This window comes from Octopus sinensis, linkage group LG1, assembly GCF_006345805.1.
Source record: "Octopus sinensis linkage group LG1, ASM634580v1, whole genome shotgun sequence".
Classification (NCBI taxonomy): domain Eukaryota; kingdom Metazoa; phylum Mollusca; class Cephalopoda; order Octopoda; family Octopodidae; genus Octopus; species Octopus sinensis.
The window spans coordinates 47268640-47292639 of NC_042997.1; the positions used below are offsets into that span (position 1 = coordinate 47268640).

The window sequence follows — 24000 nt, forward strand, 5'->3', positions numbered from 1 at the left end:
GCAGAACGGGGCGCGCCGCGTGTGGTGCCAAGGATTCCAACATCACCATCAAAATACAGGTCCAGATACTGCAACAGCTTGGGTTTCAGAGGACCACAGCTTTTCAACATCCTCCCTAAATGCCTGAGAGACTTACATGGTGTGGATGTGGGTTTCTTTAAAACTAAACTGGATCTCTTCTTGTTGGAAGTCCCAGATGAACCTACCTCACGACAGGAGACGCGGATGCGGGCAGCAGCATCGAACTCCCTTGTTGATCAAGTGCCACGTATCAGAGGTGGATTCACAAACTAGTGTGGCTCATTCAGCGGTGGTGCCCCAGCATGGCCGCGGCCTTCGGGCTAAAACATTTTTAAGGATTTTAAGGATTTTATATATATATATATGTATGTATATATATATGTATATATAATATATATATATATATATATATATATATATATATATATATATATATATATAGTATATTTGTGCATGTGTGTATTTGTCTGTCAGTGTGCCTGTGTGTTTGTCTCCCACCACCGTTTGACAACTGCTATTGTCGTGTTACGATCCCGTAACTTAACGTTTCGGCAAAAGAGTCCGATGAAATAAGTGCCAGGATTTAAAATGAAATAATTAAATAAATAAATGAACAAACGAATAAATATATATACTGGGGTCGATTCATTCGACTGAAAATTGGTCAAGGCGGTGCCCCATCATGGCCGCAGTCTAATAACTGAAGCAAGTAAAAGAATTAAAGAATCGTATCACTTACAGATTGAAAATATAGAAATAAGTAAATATCAGTCACATCATGATGCTATTAAATTCAATTGTTTGAAACATTACAGTGTGGTTCATGTTAAAATATTGCCTTGAGCATACACAAGTACAAAAAGCAAAGAAAAAAACAAACAACATATCTAAGCATGAACCCCACCACACACGCATGATCGCGTAAACGGAGGCAAACATACACACCCACGCGTGCAAATGACTCTGCTCACTTTATGTTCACCCGTTAGTAATGCTATTGTGTCATTTCCGCACCATTCTTTCTGTCTTTGTCTTTTATAACATTCAATCACCATTTGACTGAACGTGTTGATAAATTTCAAATACCAAATAGAAATATAGCTTTAAATGATGAGCATTATTATATTTAAATGAGGTTGATTGATTATCTTAAGAGGTTAAATATGTACTCTTTAGAACTTTGGCAGGAGGCTTGACGGATGGCATCTGCTGTGTTCAGGTTTATTATAAAACTAATGGGATTAACATTAGAACCATTTCATTTGTACATGCAAAGCTATAAATAATCCTTCCTACCATGGCCATAAGGCCTGGAATTTGGGGGAGGGGAATAAGTCGATAATATTGACCCCAATAACCCAACTGGTGCGTAATTTATCGACCTCGAAAGTCAACTTCGGCAGAATATGAACTCAGAACGTACCAACGGGAGAAATACCTATTTCTTTACTACCCACATGGGGCTAAACACAGAGAGGAAAAACAAGGACAGACAAACTGATTAAGTCGTTATATCGACCCCAGTGCGTGATTGGTACTTAATTAATCGACCCCGAAAGGATGAAAAGCAAAGTCGACCTCGGCGGAATTTGAACTCAGAACGTAACGGCAGACGAAATACCTATTTCTTTATTACCCACAAGGGGCTAAACACAGAGAGGACAAACAAGGACAGACAAACGGATTAAGACGTTATATCGACCCCAGTGCGTGACTAGTACTTAATTTATCGACGCCGAAAGAATGAAAGGCAAAGTCGACGTCGGCGGAATTTGAACTCAGAACGTAACGGCAGACGAAATACGGCTACGTATTCGCCCGGCGTGCTAACGTTTCTGCCAGCTCACCGCCTTCCTTTTCTATTCTCCCTTTACTACCCACAAGGGGCTAAACACAGAGAGGACAAACAAGGATAGACAAACGGATTAAGTCGATTATATCGACCCCAGTGCGTAACTGGTACTTAAATTATCGACCCCGAAAGGATGAAAAGCGAAGTCGACCACGGCGGAATTTGAACTCAGAACGTAACGGCAGACGAAATACAGCTACGCTTTTCGTCCGGCGTGCTAACGTTTCTGTCAGCTCGTCGCCTTACACACACACACACACACACCACACACACACACACACACTCACATACATAAATACATATATAATATATATATATATATATATATATATATATATATATATATGTATATTTGTGCATGTGTGTATTTGTCTGTCAGTGTGCCTGTGTGTTTGTCTCCCACCACCGTTTGACAACTGCTATTGTCGTGTTTACGATCCCGTAACTTAACGTTTCGGCAAAAGAGTCCGATGAAATAAGTGCCAGGATTTAAAATGAAATAATTAAATAAATAAATGAACAAACGAATAAATATATATACTGGGGTCGATTCATTCGACTGAAAATTGGTCAAGGCGGTGCCCCATCATGGCCGCAGTCTAATAACTGAAGCAAGTAAAAGAATTAAAGAATCGTATCACTTACAGATTGAAAATATAGAAATAAGTAAATATCAGTCACATCATGATGCTATTAAATTCAATTGTTTGAAACATTACAGTGTGGTTCATGTTAAAATATTGCCTTGAGCATACACAAGTACAAAAAGCAAAGAAAAAAACAAACAACATATCTAAGCATGAACCCCACCACACACGCATGATCGCGTAAACGGAGGCAAACATACACACCCACGCGTGCAAATGACTCTGCTCACTTTATGTTCACCCGTTAGTAATGCTATTGTGTCATTTCCGCACCATTCTTTCTGTCTTTGTCTTTTATAACATTCAATCACCATTTGACTGAAAGTGTTGATAAATTTCAAATACCAAATAGAAATATAGCTTTAAATGATGAGCATTATTATATTTAAATGAGGTGATTGATTATCTTAAGAGGTTAAATATGTACTCTTTAGAACTTTGGCAGGAGGCTTGACGGATGGCATCTGCTGTGTTCAGGTTTATTATAAAACTAATGGGATAACATTAGAACCATTTCATTTGTACATGAAAAGCTATAAATAATCCTTCCTACCATGGCCATAAGGCCTGGAATTTGGGGGAGGGGAATAAGTCGATAATATTGACCCCAATAACCCAACTGGTGCGTTAGTTATCGACCTCGAAAGTCAACTTCGGCAGAATATGAACTCAGAACGTACCAACGGGAGAAATACCTATTTCTTTACTACCCACATGGGGCTAAACACAGAGAGGAAAAACAAGGACAGACAAACTGATTAAGTCGTTATATCGACCCCAGTGCGTGATTGGTACTTAATCGACCCCGAAAGGATGAAAAGCAAAGTCGACCTCGGCGGAATTTGAACTCAGAACGTAACGGCAGACGAAATACCTATTTCTTTATTACCCACAAGGGGCTAAACACAGAGAGGACAAACAAGGACAGACAAACGGATTAAGACGTTATATCGACCCCAGTGCGTGACTAGTACTTAATTTATCGACGCCGAAAGAATGAAAGGCAAAGTCGACGTCGGCGGAATTTGAACTCAGAACGTAACGGCAGACGAAATACGGCTACGTATTTCGCCCGGCGTGCTAACTTTTCTGCCAGCTCACCGCCTTCCTTTTCTATTCTCCCTTTACTACCCACAAGGGGCTAAACACAGAGAGGACAAACAAGGATAGACAAACGGATTAAGTCGATTATATCGACCCCAGTGCGTAACTGGTACTTAAATTATCGACCCCGAAAGGATGAAAAGCGAAGTCGACCACGGCGGAATTTGAACTCAGAACGTAACGGCAGACGAAATACAGCTACGCTTTTCGTCCGGCGTGCTAACGTTTCTGTCAGCTCGTCGCCTTACACACACACACACACACACACACACACACACACACACTCACATACATAAATACATATATATATATATATACATGCATATAAATATATATATGGGAGTATAACCCGTGTTTGTGTCTATCTTTCAACGCGAAAATTATGAGAACCAGCGCTTCCATCGGGAAAAATTATGAGAACCATTACTTTGCATTCGGAGTTAGACACTTCCTAGACATTCTTGCTATAAGAAATAAAGCGCACAAGGTATCGCTTCCGTGCATACCTGTGAGATCGAAACTATAGTTTCCAAATTGTAGTCTAAACAATACATAATAAGTCGATTATATCGACTATATTTCTTCTGCAAATATATGGCGTTCTACTAATATAATATTCAATATATTTAGTTTCATTGATTGGGCACAAATGACGGAAATAATATGATAGTCATTAATCGGATGAATAGGTATCTGATGGGAATTGCTATTGTTGTTTATTCCGAGTTGAGACCTGATCAATCATACGTATGATGAACCATGAATTTCTCATAATTTCTTCCTAAATAATGTCTCTTGAGCAACGTTTCTCGTATCTAACTTTCGTTATATAATTAAATGCGACTTGAACGATATTTGGTGGCTATTTCTAGGATGTAGAGGTGTCATGTAAGCGCTGCTTCGTGGTGTTAATGGTGTTTAAATAGATGGAGAACGAAATTAATATAAAAGGGTAACTAGGTTTTTTTTTTTTTCGTTTTTGTACGATGTAATGATCTGAAGTAAATAGTGAATTTTGTGCATAATAAACTGATGATTAATTGATAGTTACTAATGCATTTCGTTATAATGAACGGAGAATCATATCTTAGAACGAACTTTTATAGAGGGCCATCAAGGAGAGTTGATATTTTCACCCATTTTAAAATAATCATCTGATAATTTCTACTGCATTTACATATAGGTTAGTATTGCATGAAGTGAAAAATATTGTCAGCGTATTTGTTATGGTTAGTTTCTAATGACTAGGCCCTTCTTCCATACATGCGTTGGATATCAGTGTATATTACCTTTTGGTAAAGCATAATCACTACTAAATAATGAAGAACGTTTTATTAATCTCGCTTACTACAGAAATGTTAAAAGATTGTAAGATTAGTGACAAGACAGGAAAACTTGTAAACGACTCCGTGGATTAATTGAATAATTTTGAACCAAGCTTTCAAAGCATGAGATAAAATATTGAATGTTTCGCAGGTGATAGCGAAAAATTGATGATGGAAGACTAGTGCAAGGTGCATTTTTCTTTATATCGCTGCATTTGCGGAGTAATCTGAGATCACGAAGTTTATATTTGTAAAGAGTGTTCACATGTACATTTCTGTAGAGGTTGCAACTGATATCCACCGTAATATATTTTATAAAAGAAAATAATAAGAAAGAATCACCTACGTAATATTGTAATGTGGTAATGTACATAGTTATGTACATATGTACATTAGTTTCATATATACGGATTTACATCTGCACATATATTTCATATGTACGTCTTTTCCATTTGTACATATTTTTCAACACTTTATCAATATCTTTCAGCGAAATAAAAATGTAAGGTAAATATACAAAGCAGTCATAAGAGCTATATGATGTTTTGCACAAAAGTATCACATTTTGATCAATGATGGTGAAAAGTGAGATGAATTATGTGAACTAGAAATGAAATTATTGTAACACTGGAATTTCATGAATTTCAGCAGAGCTACTTCAATATCCAAAAAAAAAACCCTTGGACGTTATGAAAAGTAGAAGTGCAAACTCTTTCTCTATGATATTCATATTGCATTCAGATAACATTTACGTTGAACAGTAAGCAAGTTATTAGTCTCTTATTACTCCCCAATACATTATGACTAGTCGTAATACGATATAGAATTTTTTTTTCACTCAGCAATTGAAGATAGCAGTATACTTATAAAATGCAGCAAGAAAGAATGAGAGAAAAATATTGTGCTCTGAAAGAAACGAAAAAACAAATATATTAATAATCTATTTTTTATGGAATTTATCTGATGAAACTTATTTCAAACAAATACATTTTTCTTATCGTACCCTAGAGACAAAATACTTGAAATGAAAATGATAGATCTTAGAATATTGTTTTGTAATAGCAGACAATAGTGGAGGTGAAACAAATATTAAAAAAATATTTCTACATATTGTAAAAGCATGGTCGTGTGGTGTAAACACGTGGTTCTGAGTTCGACCCCAACTCTATAACATTGAGTAAATTTCTTCTATATTAACCTTGGTCAGATTTGTACATTCTTAATAAATTTCGGTGGAATTAAACTGTGCAAAATCAGTAGAATGCAGTAAACAAGATGTTTGTGTATAACATCACCAGCTCTTTAATGTTATTAGTAGATTCCAATCTGCCTGAGCATTCGGTCCAAAGTTTCTACCTGTGGAGAACTCGATGAGTTGCTGAGCTCCTTCATATTCAGAAAAATATAAAACGTAATCTAGTTCCCCTCCTCACCAGCAGTCTTTTACACACAGCAATGGTCATGGAAGTTGTCTTTCCTCATTTCACAGAGTCAGACGTCAAAGAACGCATTGCATTTTTGCCTAATAATTATTGCAAGGAAGTATGCTTGAATTGTAATTATAGTGTGTGTGTGCTTGTGTGTGTGCGTGCGTGCGTGTTTGCGTGTGTGTGTGTGTGTGTGTGTGTGTGTGTGTGTGTGTGTGGATTGCTTACGTGCCAAATATAAAAGATCACAGAATCAGTTCAGATAACGGTATCGTATTTTCTTGTTACAAAACAGCAATCATGTCACAAATTTTATTCTAATGATAAGATAGTTGTATACAATAGACGATGTATATTCGAATTTTGTATTTATGCTATTAGATGTATTCAATATTTTCTGCATTATTAACAACGTAATCATAAATTTATATCTATGCAGCGTATTTTACTTGTTTGATTGCTTAGGAGCTCCTTTTACTGGGTACTTAGTCGAATCCGAACAAGTTTCACATTATAAATTGTTTCAGAGATGTCAAATATTTCATCTTTAAACACATTAAAATAAATATGTAATTCTGAAATTTCAAGTATTCTGACATTCAACTTTTCTTCATATTTTCAAAGTTTCTCTAACAGAATGGAATGATTACGCAGACTAAATAATATATATGATACCAACGTATGCGAATTTTAGCACAGTGAGTAGGTTTATGTAAGAATTCAACTCATAGAAATATAAATATTTAGAGCACATGTATTCTATAGTATGTTAGGATATTTTATACGTACCGATAACACAAATATATGAATATGTTAGTGTTCATGTAACAGACATGAAATGTATATCTATGATGCGAGGCATATATATTTCTGCATGACTTTTCTCTATAGATAAATGAATAAATTCATGAAGTTGTATGCAATGCCGTTTCTAAAGAATGACAATATTGACAAGACTTACTTTTCTTTTTCATATAAAGAGACATTTTCTTCTGTAAATGGAAAGTTAGGATTATTTCTTCTTTTCGGTAACCTTTTCCTGTGGAAGAAAATTAACAATAAATAAATGAACAACCACAAATACAGAAAAGGGAAATTACTCAGAAAAAGTCACGATGAAACGTCAAACAAACGAAAAATAATCTAAATATAACTCCTCTCACGGTTTATTTTTGTTGTCACAGTAATTTTTTCTTTTTTTTTTTTTTACTACTTCAAATATTTTAGAGCTGAAATACTCAAGCACACAATTTCACATAGACACAAAGATTTAAAAATTAAAATTTGCACAAAAGTAAGCTATATCATACTATACTGTCAAAATTAACGGGATTTTAAAGTTTTACAATCACTAGAGTTTCTCTGTTATAGAAATGGTGATGGTCATTCGTTAAAATCAAACATTTTTGAAGGAAAATCTTATTTTCCTCACGTTTTCTCTTTCTTAGTAAATGCTGTAATATATCACAAATGCACTTCGCTTGCTGTGTGCAATATATGAATATGAAATATTTCATGATATGAAATTGAGCGAGTAGTAGAATAAAGGCTAGATTCGGAGGTGAGAAAGATATCAATGATTTTTTGGGGGGTGGGGGGAAACTGTGTTACATCGGAACAATGTAATGTGATATTATTCTGTTAGAAACATTTCAGGATAATCTGTATAGGATAATCTGTATAGGATTACTAATATAAAGTGTAGATATAAAATAATTGCAGTGGTTCCTTTCAGCTACTACTTATTTATGCCCAGGTTACCACACTGACTTTCTATAATTTTAAATACTTAAGTGGTGTGCACCATTCCCCCAAAATGGTTAATACTAGTAGACTACTTGCCATCCACTCACTTAAATAGTCAAATATTTACTTATTCCTTTTCCAATAAACATTATAAAGAAACCTATGAACCGTTTTGTTAATTTTACTATTTTTTCATGTTTAAATAATGCTTATAGTTCTGTAAGATATTTCCTCGATTTTATGACACATTGTCTTGCATTAAATCCGTTTCCTTTTTATTTATCAAACTTAATATCGAAGTGGGATGGTAGTATTTGACTTGCCAAACTACAGATAGCTATGCCAGTGGAGTGACGCGAACCTTATTTTTACGCAATTTATTATTTGTATTTTAATGAGTTTGTAACCTTCTTCGACCGAGCTATGTTGAAAGGCATCGTTGTTATAGGATATGGTCTTGTCTGTTATATTAACGCAAGGGTAAGGCGGAGTTGTGGCAGAATCTTTAGCACACCAGGTAAAATGCTGAGCGTGATTTCGCCAATCGTTATGGTCTGAATTCAAATTCCGCTGAGGTCGACTTTGCCTTTCATTCTTTCGAGGTTGATAAAATAAGTACCAGTTGAGTACTGAGGCCGATAAAATCAACTTATCCCCTCCCCGGAATTTTCTGGCCTTGTGCCAAAATTTGAAACCAATACTAACGTCAGTCTTTTACAAATTCTTTCATTTTTATGACTGCAGAATAAGAGTTTTAAAAAATTGGATTGGTATTTCTAACGCTAACCCTAAGCCCCGTATACAGTCTGTTTTAATATCACTCGATATGAAGTAACTATTCTTCATCTGAAAGGTCATGCAGTTATTATGTGACTTTCTGAGGAGCTGATTGATATGCTTGAATCATCGAACAAGTCTCAAGTAATAGAAGTGAAATAAACCTTATGCATTTCATTCTAGCGATCTGAGTAATTTCATTCAATACTCAACATGGATCATGACATGATTTAAAAAAAGCATCTAGGATGACGCAAATTCTCTCAAGAATTTTGCTATTCAAATGACTTGTGATTAGATTATCGATTTAATTTTTGCTTTTGAATACTGAGCTGTGTTTTGTTCCATTTCGATTCTTAACATTAAGAATTTGATCTCTCATTTAATGCTTCAATGTACGAGTAATTGAATTAATAGGTTTCTACAGCCCTCTGCTGATTGATGTGGCGTATCGCTGCGCTTGTTTATTTTCAGTCGTCATGTTTTATAAAATGGCTTTAAGTTTTATGCAATTCATTTCAGTAATCTTCAGCTGAATTCTCCAGCAATAGCTTCAACAAAATATTAAGTCAACAAATGAAAACCAATGGAAGAAATTATTGGAAGCTGGAATTAAATAATAGAACCTCTAAAATTCAAACGGTAAATGAAGAATTTTATGCATACTGTTCTGCGTATGTATACATACATACATACATACATACATACATACATACATACATACATATATATATATATATATATATATATATTATATATATATATATATATATATATTTAAGGTGAGAGAAGAAAGCTGATAGGTAAAAGTGTCATCGAACAGGAAAGTCACAATGAAAAGTAATGTTTTCAATGATATTTTGGTTTTACTGTTTCACAAATTACATTTTTAAAAGGTGATAGTTATCTTCAGATAATCACACACATATCTGTGTGTAATTACTATCAAGTAATCGCACGCATAAATGCATAAACATACGCAAAGAGCAAACACCAAAGCTATTAACTTACGTTAAATACTCGGAGCAACAATTCAGCAAATAAGTGGTTAAATTTACTGCACTGAAAGGAAACGTGTCAATTATGTTTGCAATTTTCTAGCACAAATTCATTCTTGAACAGTCCTATGAAAGCGGACGCCCCAGCTGCGACAATCTGTCTTATTTTCTAACACAGTATACGGAGGCATATATTATCAACTATCAGGTCATCCCATAAGCTCTGTCCGAATTTTGAATAAAGAAAACAAGTGATCAAATTTTATATTTAATTGAAATTTAATCATCAATGTACTTTCCCTGATTATCTATGACTTCTTTCCATCTATTTACAAGCTTTTTTATCCCATCAATGTAAAACTCTTTTGGCTTCAAAGAGAAGAACTCTGAAATGTCAGTTTCGACCTCCTCCTGCCTTGTGAAAGTTATGTCCCCCAAATGATTCTGTAAACTACGAAGCAAATGGTAGTCTGAAGGAGCAAGATCGCGAGAATAAAGTAAATGAGGAATTTTTCCCAATCAAGCTCTTCGATCTTCTATGAGGAGATCTTTGCAATGTGGGGTCATGCATTGTCCTGATGAAACATTACTCCTTTTCGATTCACTAAAGCTGGTCTTTTTTCTTCAAAGTTTGGTTCAAACGCTCTATTTGCTGACAGTAGACTTGAGCATTGATTGTTGCATTAGGTAGTAACAATTCAAAGTGAATTATTCCTTTGCAATCCCACCAGATAGAGAACATTTTTTCCCATGAGGTTCCCTTCTCGGTTGTGGTTGAGTTCTTTCCCTTTTACCAAGCCACTCTTTACGACATTTAACATTTCGATAGAAGATCCATTTTTCATCACTAGTCACAAGTCTATCCAAAAAAGGTGAACTGAGTTTGCGAGAATGGAGAGAAGAGCATATGTCAACTCGGGATTTGCGGTTGCTTCCGGACAATTCATGAGGCACCCATTTTCCAAGTTTAGGAACCTTTCCAAGTGGTTGAAGATGACGAGAACAGTGGTATGGTTTGAACTAATCTTTATTGCCAATTCTTCAACTGATAATGCAGGATTTTATTCAAGTAATGCCTCAAGGAACTTATAATCAAACTCAAGTGAACGTCCTGTTCGATCTTCGTCTTCAAGGCTGAAATCTCCACTTCTGAATTTTGCAAACTATCTTCTGGAAGTTCTTCCATTCAAGCATTCTTTCCCATAAACTGAGTGTATGTTTGGAGTTGCTTCGGCTGCAGAGTTTCCTTTTTTGCCTCAAATGCTCTTTGGATACTTGCATATTAGAAAGGGTTTTAATCAAAGAAATCTTAATTCTTTTTTATACTATAAAATAATATTTAATTAGTTTAAATGTACACAAATGCATAAAAATAATATTTAATTCCATTAGACTTTCTAAAATACTACTAAATTTCATTCAATTTTAAAAAAGCTAAAATCGGACAGAGCTTATGGGGTTACCTGATAATATATTCTTTTGTTTTAAGACCATATCAAACAAACTGAGCATTCACGTATAAATTAACCAAGAATTAAAAATTGATCAAGTTAATTGATCAACTGATTAAATTTTTGAGTAATTATGATAGAAAGAAGAGAAATAGAACTAGTGCATGTGTCTTTTAACCTATCCAAGCTACATTCGTATCAACATGCATTCTCACTTGAAGAATCTTGCAAAATAAATGCAAAAATGAAATAACGGCTAACAAGCAAGACGTTAAAAACAGTGTCTATTCCTTAAAAATCAGAATAACTATTTGACATGATCACTTCATAAAGGAATCTATCACATTCAGGCTGTATACGATCTCCATCACTCGGGTCATAATAAACACAACCTCATCAAATGTAAAGCCGAAAAATTTAAACAGACAATATTGTTCATCATTAAAAAAAAAGAATTTAAACAGAAATCAGCTTATACGAAAAAAGAAAAAAAAAACAACTTTAAAACATGTACTAAGAAATTATTTTACACCATTTGAGAAAGCACTTCTCTGCAATGTCATCCAGCAGAAACACCGGTGCAAAAACGAAGAAGCTAAAATAGATCCGACATCAGTTGGAAAAAAAACTAAACAGAGAGAAAGGAAAACAGCTTGATAACAATGACAACATTATTTTGTCTGAATGAACCCAATCAGAATCCTTCGTCCTGATAAACGAACAAACAACACTACTAGCATATATGACACAGTCGAAAATACCACCAACATATGCCACATTTTAGGAGATCATTAAAATGAATTGACTGAATTTTCTTTTTCCTAAAAATAGCCTTACTTAATATAAGATGGAAACTGAGAAATAATGGTTTCATAATTCATTAACTAATTAACTAATTGATTTCTTCCTTAGTCATTCAACCAATCAACCAATAATTTTATAGGGAAGGATTAGGTGATTAAATAGACTCTACTACTTCACTGGCACTTTATGAAAGTTTAAAGATTAAATTGGCGGGATCTCAACTCTGAACTGAAAGAGCCCATGCTCTAAAGTTTCAGCCATTTACCGCATTGAATCTAGGAAACAACAACAGCAATAACGACAATATCCACAAACACCACCGCAACGATCACCACCGAAATTACAACAGTAATGAAAAAAAGGATTAAAGCCAAAGTCGAAGTCGACCTCGGCGGCAGTTGAACTCAGAACGTAAAGATGGACCAAATACCACTAAGCATTTTGCCCGGTATGCTAACGATTCCGCCAGCTCGCCGCCTTAAATTAATAATAATAATAATAATAATAATAATAATAATAATAATAATGATGATGCATATATTGCGAATTGTATTAGTAATACTAAATATGTAGTAGTAGTAGTAGTAGTAGTAGTAGTATAGTAGTAGTAGTAGTAGTAGTAGTAGTAGTAGTAGTAGTAGTAGTTAGTAGTAGTAGTAGTAGTGTTTTATTGCTTTGGTAATAACAATAGTGATAACAGCAAAACCACCTTAAACCCTCAACTCGCTATGACAATTTCGATTAAACGAAGAACATTTACTATACGTGAAAACTGTTCCGTAAAAGTTTTTGCATTCGGCCAAATACTGAATATGAAACAGTGGGAAAGCTGTACTCTAGCTTGACCGAATCCTCAATTAATATAATAGGAAGAAAAAAGTCATAATAGAAGCACGCCAAGTGGAACAGGCATTGTGAACGGACTATGGAGATTGAATCAACGTGCTAGGAATTGAAAATTCTTTGAGATAAGTTCTACAGAATGTTGATAGCCAGTCTACTGGTCTATATGCAACGATGCAAGAAAATGTTGGTGACATGAGTAAAGTATCACTACAGCGACACGATAAGATGTTGGAATTCTTAATCATTACTTGCGAATGCGATGTTATATACTTTAAGTTAGCAGACTATAAATCAGTTCCAGGCCACTAACAATACCCATATTATTTTAGAGGGAAAGACTGTAGAAATGATGAATCGGTTTCAGCAAAAAAAACACAAACTTAAGTACACATACACACGTTATACTGAGACTCATCGAAACATCAAGAGAATATTTACATTGTCGATCAATCTATTAATAATCTTTATATATAAAAGTGAGGCTGTGTGCTGTCTGTCTCCTACGATTTAGATTCCGAACTACTCCTACATTTTGCGGTGCAGTTTAACTAAAACCGGGTATCTTATAGTCGTTATTCATATCGATCCCTTCTGGGTATTAGCGCGCGTCTACTATGAGTCTACGATTTAAAAAAAAAATTACCATCAATTTTTCCCATTTTTAATGCATTTTTGGCATATATAAGGGAAGTAACTCTCTAAAAATTTATTATTAAATCTCAGAACGTAAAAAGCTACAGTAACACCCCCCCTTCGTGGTTAGCCATATTGAGATGGCTATTATACTTTACATCTCTAAAAATGCTTATATAGTTATTTCCCTTACAAACCCGAGCAACGCCGGGTGATACTGCTAGTTATAACTAAATTTACTTCAGATCACTCCCTAGCTTATAGAGATGATCACTTTACATTTATTATATATGACACCGAGAATACATAGACACATTATAAATGATACATTTACTTGGTGATTGTTTCACTGCTGCTATAGAATGTATGGTTGAAGATATCCTGTTCTGATGAGGTCCTATTACGTCTAAAACGTGACTGCAGCTATGTTCGGTAATAGTAAAATGTATTAATCATTGACAGATATTTTCTCTTACCGGTTACGCTTCAGAGTTAACGTTTTATGAAACGTTTATTAATTTCGTTAATGTTAAATATAGTATGCATCTCTAAATATATGACGTCAATGACATGACTTTAAAGACTGCATTCAGGTTTACTCGATAACATGTAATGTAGAGCTAAATATCGAGAGCAGGAACCGCTGCATCGAAGTGACATGCGCACAATTCGTTCTTTATTAATTTTATATACATTTAAGAAAGTGAAATCAGAAGAGTGCAACAAGGGTCGGTTAATTCCTAATAAAATCTATTCACTTACTCCTCTGGTGACTGCAAAACAGTTTGTAAAACAAAAGATTTCTGCTGATTATTTAGTTTCTATCGTAACCCAAATCTTCAATGGTAACTCACTAAACTCGTAATTTTCCTGAAAATCACTATAATTTAGTCACTGGAAGAAGTGAGGTCATATTAGATTCATTTACCTTTCAAGGTTAGATTTGTTTTAAATGAAAAGCAAAATTGCATATCAGTATTTGCTTGTCAGTAGCATAATTTCTGTTCTGCTACTCTCTTCGATTTCATTGAAGAGCAGTTATCAGAACAGATCAACAGATAATTTGATTTGCGACAGGGCTTAATGTTACATACTTAGTTCGCAAATGAACATAATGTGTTGTTTTTCTTTTTCTTTTCAGCAACTACACTATTCTCAAAAATTTTGTAACATAATTTCCTGAAGTTGTTATTGATTTTATTCCTTTGATGTTTATGATTGGATTGCTAGAGTGATGGAAATTCAAGCTAAGGATAACTACATTTTAAATCATTTGATCTAACTGCATCTATCAAAGAGAAGTCCATTATTTCAAAACGGGTATTGTAAAAGGTACATTAGAAGGATAATAAATTTTGGTAATTGGTCGAGTGTTGGAAATCATACTACATTCACCCCATCAAAATAGCAAGTAACAAGTTATTCTTTCGTTTTTTTTTGTTCAATTTGCAAGAAAAGTACATAAAAACTATTATAAAGAACAAAATGTAACAATTGGTGAATGCGGAGTCAAACTGTGTAATGCATTTCAATAATTTAGTTGTTTCGAAGTAGATTAATATCGAACCACATTTAGTAAGTGGAATGCCTACAGAGTATAATATTAGCGGAAAATTAATATTTGTTTCCTCACTAGAGAAATGCACTCCAATACGAAGTGCGAAAAGTAGACAGTGAACGAGGAAGATACAATAATCATACAAACCAACTAAGATACCTAGGCATGATTAGATCATATTTAATGCTTTCTGCCTGACCATAAACTAATATCTGTAGACTATTTAATTTGCCAGTGACAATATTCCTTTGAGAAAAAGTCTGATTATTACTTTTTACGGTAATTGTGTCTGTTGAAACTTAGAATATGTCCTCCTGCTTTTATCTTCATAATTTTCGTCTCTCATACTTTGACGTTGTTGTGTTCTGTTGATACTGTTTAATCTGATGTTAGTCCTGTATGAACAAATCTGTCACCAAAGACATTCTAGCCGTGCTCATCCAGCTTTTTTCTTGCTTTATTTTTTCCCCACTTCTCATATTGCAACCCATGTTAAATGGAAGTAAGAAAGAGTTCAAAGTACATTTTACTGAAACTTCTAGTAATTAGGCTAGACCGATATCGTAGAGGATTTCACTTTTCGTGTTTCCTAATATAGTGTCTGAATCATGTAGTCTCTCACTTCCTCCTCCTCCTCCTCCTTTTTCTTCTTCTTCTCCTTCCTCTTCTTAATCATTTTTATTTTTCTTCAAACTACATTTTATCTTTTTTATTATTGTTGTTGTTGTTATTGTTGTTGTTATTATTATTATTATTATTTTTATTATTATTATTATTAATATTATTATTATTATTATTATTATTATTATTATTATTATTATTATTTTGTTAATTCAAGTTGTGTTGGAGCACACATAGTCTTGAAACACGTAGCGGGCTTGCTACCTGCAGCCTACACTATACTACGTTTACCCTTTACGACTATTTAATAGTTAGCTGATGATTCTGACCGTGAAAAGAAGGTAAATGTTTTGTTACAACTCTTCTGGGTACTCTATTCCTATTTCCTTTGATGCCTTTTTATTCTGTCCCCAGTGACCCAACAAATATTTGTACTATTTTCACCTTTTTTATTTTTCATCGTCGAGCTATCTCGTATTTAAGGGTTGTTTGTGTCCATATTTTCACGTTTCGTCTTGACTATTCGTGGATCAGAGGGCCAAGCACCATAGATTATGGAGCACATTTAGTTCACCTTGTCTACCATCTCTATATCCGGATTGTGTGGAGGCGTAATGGCCCAGTGGTTAGGGCAGCGGACTCGCGGTCGTAGGATCGTGGTTTCGATTCCCAGACCGGGCATTGTGGGTGTTTATTGAGCGAAAACACCTAAAGCTTCACAAGGCTCCTGCAGGGGGTGGTGGTGAACCCTGCTGTACTCTTTCATCACAACTTTCTCTCACTCTTTCTTCCTGTCTCTGTTGTACCTGTATTTCAAAGGGCCAGCCTTGTCACTCTCTGTGTCACGCTGAATCTCCTCGAGAACTACGTTAAGGCTACACGTGTTTGTGGAGTGCTCAGCCACTTACACGTTAATTCCACGAGCAAGCTGTTCCGTTGGTCGTATCAGCTGGGACCCTCATCGTCGTAACCAACGGAGTGCTCCTATATCCGGATTGTGGTGCTCAAACACCTTTCTGTTTGAATGGGGAAATCCCACCGGATTTTCCAGGTCTCCGATTCAGTCACTCTCTGCAGTTTGTACACGTACAACGTCTTGCCCCTCTCAAAACCCACTCAGTTTACAATACAGCACTTTCGCTATCTCATCGTGTCACCACATCTTATATTGGTGCTGGGCAATTCAAGGGCGTTTGTTCATAATATGGGCAATGAGTTCGTCAGATCCATTACAGATTCGGTACAATAGAAACACTTGCTCATCATACCATTTACCCGAAGATTTTTACCTATTGTTTTCTTCATTTTTAACACGTTAGTAGCAAAGGACTAGCCGTATAGGTATAAAAATGAAGACACTTAAAGTAAAAAATAATTAATAACTCACCTGTAGTAGCGACACACTGCCACAAGAACAATTACAGCCGCAATAAGAAGAATAAATAAGGAGCCAGCAAGGCCCCATAATGTGGATCTGTAGGTTCTTTCTATTCGTATTATATTGTGTTCACCAACGGGTGTTTCTTCATCAACAGGACCTGAAAATGTATAAGCAAATATATATATATTTTCAACGTAAACAAGAGACAGATACAGCAATTCATAAATATTGTGTCATGATATACCGAGCCGAAGAAGCAATAGTGATTATTGAACTCTGTAGACTTCCGTCTGTTTTTTAACATTTAGATCTCTTTAATTCGCACGCGTGCGCATGTGTGCGTGTGAGTGTGTGAGTGTGTGTTTTCCCGTGTGTGAGTGTGTGTGCGTGTGTGCGCGCGCGCGTAAGCACGTACGTATACCATAGACTATCGCTTACGAGTGCTGGCGAAATGAAGTCGTCACAAAAATTTTCTGGTGCCTAGTTTTCACCCGGCTCAACTTGATATAAAACAGAAACTAGAAAAGGAACAACAACAACAACAACATCAAGTCGAAGAAGAAGAAGAAGAAGAAGAAGAAGGAGGACAACAACAACAACAAAGAGAAGAAAAAGAAGAACAGCAATAATGATGATGATAATAATAGTAATAAAAAAAATAATAGCAGCAGTAGACGTAGCAGCAGCATTAGTAGTAGTAGTAGTAGTAGTAGTAGTAGTAGTAGTAGTAGTAGTGATTTCAGACTTTTGGCACACGGCCAGCAATTTCGGTGAAGGGGATAAAATTGAATGCAGCGACCTCAGTGTTGAACTGGTACTATTTTATCAACTACGAAGGATGAACAGTAAAGTCGACTTTGTCGGAATTTGGATTCAGAACGGGAAGACGGACGAAATGCTGCGGGCATTTTATCCGGCATGCTTTACAGTACTAAACACTGTCTCGTATTTCATTAAGTGTTTATGTGTTTCATGAAAATATTTCTTATGTACATACAAGACATCTGAGATTTTAAAACAATTTTATCTTTTCTCTTCAGTCATGCTAGGATGAAAAATAAGAGATATTTTAAATTATAGAAAAAGAATCATTCGTTTATTATCTCCCCTTGTTCAGACCGTTCGAAGTAATGGAGCATCCTTTGGTAGAAGCTATGGCAGTGTTCATGGGTTATTTCATCGAACTTTTCAGATATTAATTGGTGGGCTCTACTGGACGAGTTAGATAAGATAGACTTGTATTCCCTTACGGCTGATGTAGTTTAACTCTTATTGTTTTTCAAGGCTTGAGCACCAATTGAAAAATTCAAATTTGATTGCAAGGAATTCAAATTTGATTTTTAAAAAATCCAAATTTGATGGCAAAGAATCCAAACTAGATGGAAAACATCTATATCTAGAATGTTTAAGGCTAAACAAGAAAGCTTGCACATTTTCACAAGGACAAAAGATAGTTTCTTTTGAAGATCTCTTTACCATGATTCCAAGAAATCAACATTCTGTATTCAGTGCGTTTGGTCAATTTACGCCCCAAGTTCCTAAGGATCTCTCGCATTTGTACTAGTCAACAACGTTTTAGGTGAAGAAGATTATCGATTGATTTGACCCCAGTCTCACACATTTTTATCGACGTTGGAACGATGATACACAAACTCAAATTAGCATTTCAATAACACTATAGCTATAAGAGGTAAAACAAACTAAAGAACTCACCAATAGGGATCTGAAGGTTAATATCGTGTTCGCCATGTCTAAATGCCATTGTAAATTTTGTCGTATTTTCCATTTCTTTATCCTCCTCCTCTTCCACCTCAATTCTTTGTATCTTGTAGCATTTTTAATTTTCTTTCTCTTCATCTTTCTATTTATTGCTACGGCTGAAGCTACTACCACTACTACTACTACTACTACTACTACTACTGCTGCTGCTGCTGCTGCTACTACTACTACTACTACTACTACTACTAGTGATTCTTATAATTGTTTTCCGTTGTATTATTACTATTCCTTCACTTTTTCTTTCTCTTCTTAATTATCTTATTTAGTTTCCTTTATATATCAGCGCAAAAGTGTATGCGCTCTTTCCTCGGGGCAATTAACAGAAACGAATATTTTCCTGATTTATCCTGACTAATTGAATTTCACTTATTGTTAGTGGTGTTTTACATCTTCTCATGAACAAATTGCTACATTTATCTCTTTTATACAACACAACAACACACTCAAACAAATAACATAAATACAAGCACATAGAGTCACACGTTCTTGTGAATATGTGTCGACGGTTATAAACAAATTTAAACTAACACAATTAGCCTTAAGAGAAATAACAGGTTAAGTAATTTGAGAAAAGATGTATGTTTATGATGAGAAGAAGAAGTGAATATATTTCTACGCATTTCTGTAATTTAACCTCGTAATGCAAATGCGGCAAAATGTTTTATTAAATTTAATCAACTGCAAAGAACGGTATTAATTTAATGACGATACACTTGTAACACGGCAGGCAAAAACAAAAAAAAAAAAAACAACAGATGTGCAGAGTAATTGATTCTGAAGATTATGCTGGCTTTCAAAGAGAGCGGATCACCAGTAAAGAGACTGTAGAATTCCAAGTGTCTTTGTTACCGTCTTTTGTTTGTTTGTTTTTTTATATAATTTTTATTCTTTTCTCAATTTAAACATGAAATTTGCAAAGAAATTCTTGTCTTGACGGACACGCTATTTCTTTCTGAATTTATATAGACCTGATGTTTCCAGAATAAATTATTAGAATATCATATAGTCTGAGTGGTGAATGAGATTTGGCTACTATGTCTAGCAATTTCCCTCGAAATCAACTAAGGTTTTCTCAAATTATATTGTTTCTTTTCTTTCATTAGCATCCGTCATTGTTCTTTGGAAAATTTGAAGGAATCTCTCAAGGGGTTTAATCGATCACAATGACTCTCCTGCTTAATTAATCTGGAATTCAATTTTTGCTATCGATTGCCGAGCCGCTACTGCGTAGGACATTGACAAATACAGCAAGAACTAAATTTTTAAAGTAGTGTAAATTTCAGCTCTGACACGACACAGGCACATACGTCATACATACCTCAATATACCCCAGGCTTCTATACAGTTTCCGTCTAAAAAATATCATCTCAAAAATACAAATATACCCTATACTTTATCATGGCCCATACTGGATTCAGAGCTTCCCTACCGAGGTCAACGCACAACCTGCAAGTTTTTCCTGAAGGAGGTGCTTCACATATTAAAGCACAACTCTCCAACAGTGCTAAATAAACATAATGAGGCACTAAGCTCATGCAACCACCGTTTTTTCACACATTCAAATTCTTCCACAAATCCAAATGCCTAAACGATCATACAATATATTTCCACAATAACCCTTGAGTAATCCCAATAACCTTAACTCCTGGCGAGCTGGCAGAATCGTTAGCACGCCAGGCGAAATGCGTAGCCGTATTTCGTCTACCGTTATGTTCTGAGATCAAATTCCGCTGAGGTCGACCTTGCCTTTCATCCTTTCGGGGTCGATAAATAAAGTACCCGTTTCGCACTGGGGTCGATGTAATCGACTTAATCCCTGTGCCTGTCCTTGTTTGTCCCCTCTATGTTTAGCTCGTTGTGGGCAATAAAGAAATATATATGCATGTATATACTATTTCTTTATTACCCACAAGGGGCTAAACAAAGAGGGGAGAAACAAGGACAGACATAGGTATTAAGTCGATTATATCGACTCCAGTGCGTAACTGGTACTTAATTTATCGACCCCGAAAGGATGACAGGCAAAGTCGACCTCGGCGAAAAATGAACTTACAACGTACTGGCAGACGAAATACCGCTAAGCATTTCGCCCGGCGTGCTAACGTTTCTGCCAGCTCGTATATACATCTTCTATTGTGTATACCTTTTCTATACATATTCTTCTATTACTGACCACTGACCTGTCTTCTAAGCAACCTAACCTATATTTTCAAATCTTCATTTCATCTTTTTACTACCCCTACCCCCTCTCACATATATATATATATTCTTCTACTACTAAGCACTGACCTGTCCTCTAAGCAACCTAACCTATATTCCTAAATTCTTCATTCCACCTTTTTACTACCAACACCCCTCTCTCTACCCTTCACTTAGGCTCTATCGCTACATTCCTCACACTCCTTTACTCTTTACCCTATCATCTCTATACACTCTCATACCTTTCTCTCTCTCTCTCTCTCTCACCTCACCTCTGCTTTACTTCTATCAATTTAGCCTGACTGACCACTAGCCAGATCACTCTCCCTCTCTCCATTTCTTTATTATCTCTCTCCCTGCTTTTCTATTTTCTCTCTCACTTTTTTCCTCTGTTTGTGATTTGACATTACAAACACATTCCCAACTTTTAAGTCACTTCAATAAAACCCTCGATCCAATAACACCGTGTACAAACTCTATGCTTGGAATGACAAATTATAAATACTATTGGAACTTACACACAAGACACAGGAAACTTATATGTATACCATTCTGCTTAAATAATGGAACTGCAGATACAATATCCCTGCACATCTCACGTCTGTTTTCATTCCTCCACTTCATTCTATATTTCATATCTTATCTTGAATAACTACAGCTTAACCATTTTCTCGCACCGTCTTTGATGAAGGGATATATAAAATATCCCGAAAACAGCTCTAAGACATTCTCCTAATAAATGATCTGAAATCTTTCACTGCTTTGGATTTTTATCTCATTCTGTTAATTTTTTTTTATATATGCATGCTAATTATGACCTACGTTGGACTCCTCATGCACATAATCACCGAACCTGGAGCTTAACTATAGTCTGTCCTTGTTATTTGAGTTATATATGTGTGTGTGTATACATATACATATATATATATATATATATATATATATATATATATATATATATATATATATACATATAATATAAAAATAAAATACACTTCTACACATGCACACATACATAAAGTCTCTCTTTCCTTTAGCCCCTTCTGGTATTCTCTAACTGCAGTACACGCACAAAATCTAACACTAGCATACAGACACATACAAACACCCTGCATCCCATTCGCCTGTCTAACCCTTTCCATAAATACCAATATATATAAATAAAGTCACCAATGAAATCTTGTGTTCATCATAAAATTGCTTTGCTTATCGAAATCATTGACATATCAGTTCACTGACGTTCAACAAAACATAATAACAGTAACTGGTTACTATAATTGCAATTTCTCAAAGATAAAGAATTTATCGCAGTATTATAAAAAACGAGTTAATAATATAAAACAACGAATATGTCGTGCAATATCAGCAAATGAAACATCTACATAATACTTTTTGTAACTTATCTACCTAACTATTTGTCTGTTTCTATGCCTATCATTTACTCCCACCAACTTCTCTCTGTCTCTCAATACACACACACACAACACATACGCACACGCACACACACACATATTTATATATGTAAGCTTATTTCTCAACATGGTCCCATGTCCAATCTCATAACGAGACACCTTGATCAAGTGTCTTCTACTCTTGGTCAGCCCGAGGCTGAGCAGAACCTTGTGAGTGAATTTCGTTGACGGAAATTGAAAATGACGACAAGCATTACTTGTCAGCAAGGTTGAGCAGAGACTGTTCCGCGGATTCATGTCTCCATGTGTGTATTGGTTCAAAAACTACGCAAACGTGATCATATTTTCCGTACGTTCTTTTGAATTTACTCTCTTTTGAAATAGGTCGAAGGTGATTCCTTCGCGAAATATTTTCTTCAGCATTCACCGAAATTAATGATGTTCAAATAATTAAATCATACCATTTTTACATTACACAAATCTGTATTTCGGCTTAACTTATGAGAATTATTGACGTTTAGACATGTCAACAAGTGTGTTTTTACTTAGTCAATCAGCCTGTTAGGAAAAAAGCATAACCAAAAACAGCCAAATTTCCTGTCTTACAAATTGACACATTGATTAAACCTAGATACATTACGCTTAAATTAAATATAACAGGATATTTACATCTAAAACGAATTTGTTCATACAAAGTTTGATAAAAAGCTGACCTGGAGATAAAGAACAACAACGAAATCAATAAGTTCTCTTTAATGATAGTTACGTCAAGTCTGCACGTTAATTATATCTGTATATGATTTGGTTACGCCATATAAGCCTCACATGAAAGGCCAGACTATATATATATATATATATATATGCGCTGTCGGTAGAGATATTAGTCATGAAAGTAATTTAATTAGATATTTTGTCCTATAAAAGCAATTAAACTGCCATATGAAAAATGTAAAGTGTGTAATACCAAATGTGATTTCAATTTTATGCTGCTTTAATATACTTGGATGACAGAATTCGTCGAAAATATGGCCACATAATTTTTTTTATTTATTCATGGCTTAGTGGTTAGCGTGTTACACTCATAATCGTGAGATCGTGATTTCAATTCCTAGACCGGGTGGTGCGTTGTCTTTTTATGCAAAACACTTCGTTTCACGTTGCTCTATGATCACTTGGACACCTGACGCGTGACACAACTGTTCAGATAACGTCAATTTAATGGAAAACGTGAGCTAATGTGTGATACGAACATTTGATCACTATAAGCAAATCATTTGTGCAGGTCGTTCGGGAAAAAAACTGAACACTAATACGTAGTTGTCTTCGACGGGAGAGTCCATCACGTATATATATATATATATATATATATATATATGTATGTATATATATATATATATATGTATATATATATATATATAT

General features: G+C 35.0%; 1 protein-coding gene across 3 annotated transcripts in view; it reads right to left on the bottom strand.

Annotated features, from left to right (window-relative positions):
• Positions 1-24000, bottom strand: part of LOC115213528 — a 498605-nt gene that overhangs the window by 57204 nt on the left and 417401 nt on the right. For all 3 annotated transcript variants that reach the window (XM_036500732.1, XM_036500730.1, XM_029782551.2), the window contains 2 exons: positions 17198-17348; positions 7338-7415 (listed from right to left, as the gene is read on the bottom strand). In XM_036500732.1, the coding sequence (XP_036356625.1) occupies positions 7338-7415; positions 17198-17348 (229 nt within the window). The remainder of the gene's footprint in view (positions 1-7337; positions 7416-17197; positions 17349-24000) is intronic.